We start from the raw sequence: 4,738 nt of genomic DNA on the forward strand, positions 1-4,738 counted from the left end.
GGTGCAGGGGGGCAGGATCCTCGCCCTGCCTTGCTGCCTACGCTGCTGGGGGTGCAGCTGAGGCTGCTGGGGGCTCCTGGCCAGCTCCTCACTCCCAGCACGCCCAGGGCCTTCTCCACAGGGCTGCTCTCAGTTCCCTTTCATCACCGTGTACTGAAGGAATTTAACTGGTGTTAGAACTTCTCCCACTGTCCTACAGCTGGCCTGCTGGAGGTCCAGTGAGGTTGGCTTTTGATGTCACCAAGAAGTATCGTGCCACCCGCTGCTGCCTCCTAGAGTCCTCGCTGCCCATTTTGAGGCGTATGTTCTGCTGGGCCAGTGTTGCTGGTTGGAGTAACGCCTGGTCCTCTGTCCCCCAGCACCCGGGAGAAGGCCGTGCGGGAGCTCCTCAGCCGCCACTGTGTCCTCTCCGAGACCCCAGAGTCCTGGGCCAAGGAGACGTTTCTGACTCGCAGACTCTGCGTCCCCCCGGAGTGGATTCACGAGGCGAAAGCGGTCCGAGCGAGGATGGAGGGGGACAAGCACAAAGAAGCCCTCTTCCTCTTCAAGGCTGGGCACTGGAACCAGTGTCACAAGCTGGTTGTCAGGCACTTGGCCTCAGGTCAGGCTGAGCTCCTGATGCTTTGCTGTCTTAATTATGTTTTTTTTTTTCACCTAGTTACTTTAAGAAGACAAATACAGTCAGAACAAAAGTTCAGTAACAGGAGGGGCTGGGGCCATGGTTCTACCAGCAGGGTCAGTGGAGAGCTTGGTTTCCATGGCTTGGAAACCCCTCTAGGGATGGGGACTCCACCACTGCCCTGGGCAGCCTGGCACAGCCCTGGACAACCCTCAAAGGCAACAAATTGTTCCTGATGTCCAGCCTCAACCTCCCATGGGGAAACAGTGGCCATTTCCTCTTCTCCTTTCCCCTCTTCCTTGGGAGAAGAGACAGATAACTACCACCTGGCTCCAGCCTCCTGTCAGGGAGCTGTGGAGAGCCAGAAGGTCTCCCCTGAGCCTCTACAGCTCCAGGCTCAGCACCCCCAGCTCCCTCAGCTGCTCCTCACCACCCTTGGGCTCTAGACCATTCCGCGTTCTCTGGCCACACTTCAGCCCCGCAAGGTCCTTCTGCGAGGGAGAGGCCTGAAACTGACCCCAGGATTCGAGAGGCAGCCTCCCCAGTGCAGGGGGCCAATTTATTCAGGGAATTGCAAAACTCCTTGAGAGACCATCCAACAGTTGTTAACTCCTTAACAGCTGATGTTCCTGTGTTGTCAGAAACCCTTTTGCACTGTTCCTCACACTCTTGTTCTCTTTAGATGCCATTATTAATGAAAACTACAAGTACCTGAAAGGATTCCTGGAAGACCTTGCCCCTCCAGAGCGCAGTGCACTTATCCAGGACTGGGAGGTGACGGGGCTGGTCTACCTTGATTACATCCGTGTTATTGAGATGCTTGATAGGATTCAACAGGTAACAGAGTAAAGATCTGTGGGTTGGTTTGGGTTTTATTCTGGTGGTTTGGAAGCTCATAGACAGTCTGGCTCTAAATGACCTTTTGCTCTAGAGTCCCACTAGTAGAGACACTACTATTGTCTTTACTATTGGGACTCTGCTAGAAGAACCTGGCATGTTTCTGACTATACAGAGACCTGGTAGATACTGTCAAAATAAGCTGTGGGCTATGCCCTGCAGATGTGCTCCAGGGAGCACGAGAGTGAGGGAAGTGAAGAAGAAACAAAATGAGCTGGTTAGCGGGGAGTCTGCGTGTCAGTCGCAGGATCACAGAGTGGTTGGGGTGGGAAAGGACATTAAAGGTCACCTAGTCCAACCCACTTGCACTGAGCAGGGACATCCCCAACTAGTTGCTCAGAGCTGCGGCCAACCTCACCTGGAATGGTTCCAGGGATGGGGCAGCAACCACCTCTCGGGGAAACCTGGGCCAGGGGCTCATCACCCTCAGTGTCAAAAATTTCTTCCCTCTGTGTAGTCTGAATCTCCCTCTTTTAGTTTAAAATTGTCACCCCTTGTTCTGTCCCTCCCCAGCTTTCTGAGAGGCCCCTGGAAGTCCTGTCAGGCCCCCAGAAGGTCTCCCCAGCTGGAGCCTTCTCCTCTGCAGGCTGCCCAAGCCCAACTCTCTCCTGCTGGGCTCCCAGCAGAGGGGTTCCCCCCTCGGGTCATTGCTGGGGCTCCTCTGGCCCTGCTCCAGCAGGTCCGTGTCATAACATACTCCCCTCTAGCTCAGCTCTGGTCCTCCCATTTCCCCCCTCCAGGTGTGAACTGCCACAAGCTTTTAGCCTGGGTTGTCTTCTCTTGGGTGGATGAAGGGTGTGGGGTCTGGGGCTGACTCTCCCTTGCCTTGCAGCTGGATTGTTCCACCTACGAGCTCGAGCGGCTACACACCAAAGTGACGTCGCTGTGCGGCAGGATCGAGCAGCTCCAGTGCCACGGTGCCAGGGACCGCCTGGCGCAGTCAGGTACGGGGCACCCGCTGCAGCCGCCCGCGGGGGAAGCCCAGCCACTCCTGGCATCCCCTGGGCTGCTGCTCGGGCTGTCCCTCTGCGTCTGCTGGCAGTGGCAATCACAGAATCGTTTTGGTTGGAAGAGACCTTTAAGATATGAAGTCCACCCATTCCTCAGCACTGCCAGGTCCCCACTGGCCCATGTCCCTCAGCACCACATCTCCACAGCTTTTGAAGGAAGGCTGTGGTTGGTGAGCTGAGCCATGTGTCGCATATGTGCCTGGTTGTCACTTCTGGCCATTTGTTACCTGGTTGGTGCGGCATCATCCAGTGTCTGTTCTCTTCCAGCTGTCTCCCGAGAACCTGTGAAGTGTCCTGCCCATACTTGGCTTTACAGTGCCAAGTAAGATATTAGGAAGAAGTTCTTCACTGTGAGGTGGTGAGACCCTGGCCCAGGTTGCCCCCAGAGAGGCTGTGGTTGCCCCATCCCTGGGAGTGTTCAAGACCAGGTTGGATGGGGCTCTGAGCAACCTGCTTTGATACGAAGTATTGAAGGAGGATAGATGGAACTAGATGATCTTCAAGGTCCCTTCCAACCCAAACTAATCTGTGAAATTCAACACGAGCAGAAAGCATTCTGGTTAAAGGAATTGAGCCAAATTTTTGTTGCCCTCATTGAGGAATTTCCTTTGGAGAGAGGAGATTCCCTGCTGGAGCTGGAAGAAGGGCAGGTCACACTAGGGCATGGTTCCACCACGCCGGCCAAATGCCTTTGCTTCAAAATGTGCTGTTGAATCACTGTTGGAGTTCACCCCTCCACAGGGTGAGCACGACACCAGCTCCCGTTCCAGAGCATGGTGTGGATCTTGTCAGTGGGAGCTTCTGAAGTTGATAAGTATCTGGAAGGTGGGGTCAAGAGGCTGGGGCCAGACTCTTGTCAGTGGTGCCCAGTGACAGGACAAGGGGCAACGGGCACCAACTGGAACCCAGGAGGTTCCACCTGAGCAGGAGGAGAAAGTTCTTTGGTGTGAGGGTGGCCGAGCCTGGAGCAGGCTGCCCAGAGAGGCTGTGGAGTCTCCTGCTCTGGAGAGATTCCAAACGTGGCTGGATGTGATCCTGGGCACCCTGCTGTGGGTGACCTGCTGGAGCAGGGGGGTTGGAGGAGATGCTCTCCAGAGGACAAACGCTCCCCTTCCTCTTCTTTCCAGACATGGCCAAGCGTGTTGCCAACTTGCTGCGGGTGGTGCTGAGCCTGCAGCACGCCCCGGAGCACGTCTCCGACTCCACGCCCGACCTGCAGCGCGTGCCCCTTCGCCTCCTCGCGCCCCACGTCGGGCGGCTGCCCATGCCCGAGGACTACGCCTTGGAGGAGCTCCGCACCCTCACCCAGCTCTACCTCCGGGAGCTGACCCTAGTGACTCACTGAGGAAGAGCCTCTTCCACCCATGGACAGTTTCGAACCATTTCTGTTTATTCTGAGGGCGAACAACCTCTCTGGCCACGCAGATTTTTCCGTAGAGGGGTAAAACAGCTTTAGGCCGTGGGCTAACGTGGGAATTGTTGTCCTCTGGAGCAGTGTTGAGACAGGTTGGACTTCTCTGGTGCCCTCAACCACACAATGTTGTCCTGGAGTGAGTGAAGCTCCTTTTGCTGACCCCATCCACAGGTGAGGTAGTGCCTGTGGAGCTGGGCTTGGCAGGGGCTTCATGTTCTGGCAGATCCTTTCACTCCTCAGTGGTGACAGTGAAGCAAGTTCAAGGAGGAAAAAATAAAAGCTGTCCATGGCTCAGATCTACTTTCAGGGTTCCTGCAGCAGCATCTCCTGCCATGGCCACCCAGCCCTGCCCACAGCAGTTTGTGGCTTCCAGCTGTGCCTGGAGTCCCCTCACGTTAGCTCAGTGAAGGTCTTTATGCATGAGGGTTATGTAAAGGTTTTTATTAAGAAAAAGAAAATATAAATAAATGCTCTAGATTATTTTCCTGTCTTTTTGAAAAACAATAAATAAAATGTTTATAGTACTCCCCCAGTTTCCCTTGATTTTTGAATAAGATTGGGCAAGCTGAAGAAGTGGGTCTCTGTGAACCTCAGGAGGTCCAGCCAGGCAAGTGCCAAGTCCTGCACCTGGACTGGGTTAACCCCTGGTACCAGCCCAGGCTGGGTTGAGAAGGGCTGGAGAAAGCAGCCCTGGGGAGAAGGAACTGGGGGTGAGGAACTGGCCAGGAGCCCCTGACAGCCTGGGCTGCCCCTCCAGCAGTGTGGGCAGCAGGGCAGGGAGCGGATGCTGCCCCTCTG

The 4,738-nt window shown here is 55.4% G+C and overlaps 1 protein-coding gene across 1 annotated transcript in view; it reads left to right on the plus strand.

The window, feature by feature from the left end:
* LOC103771372 (nuclear pore complex protein Nup98-Nup96-like) overlaps positions 1-3,871 on the plus strand; it is a gene marked incomplete at its 5' end in the record, with an annotated part of 8,656 nt that extends 4,785 nt beyond the window's left edge. The window contains 4 exons of the mRNA XM_008938665.1: positions 360-601; positions 1,302-1,456; positions 2,349-2,460; positions 3,654-3,871. Coding sequence (XP_008936913.1) covers positions 360-601; positions 1,302-1,456; positions 2,349-2,460; positions 3,654-3,871 — 727 coding nt within the window. The remainder of the gene's footprint in view (positions 1-359; positions 602-1,301; positions 1,457-2,348; positions 2,461-3,653) is intronic.
* Positions 3,872-4,738: the final 867 nt, after the last annotated feature.

The sequence above is a fragment of the Merops nubicus genome, unplaced genomic scaffold (assembly GCF_000691845.1).
Source record: "Merops nubicus isolate BGI_N331 unplaced genomic scaffold, ASM69184v1 scaffold4844, whole genome shotgun sequence".
NCBI lineage: Eukaryota > Metazoa > Chordata > Aves > Coraciiformes > Meropidae > Merops > Merops nubicus.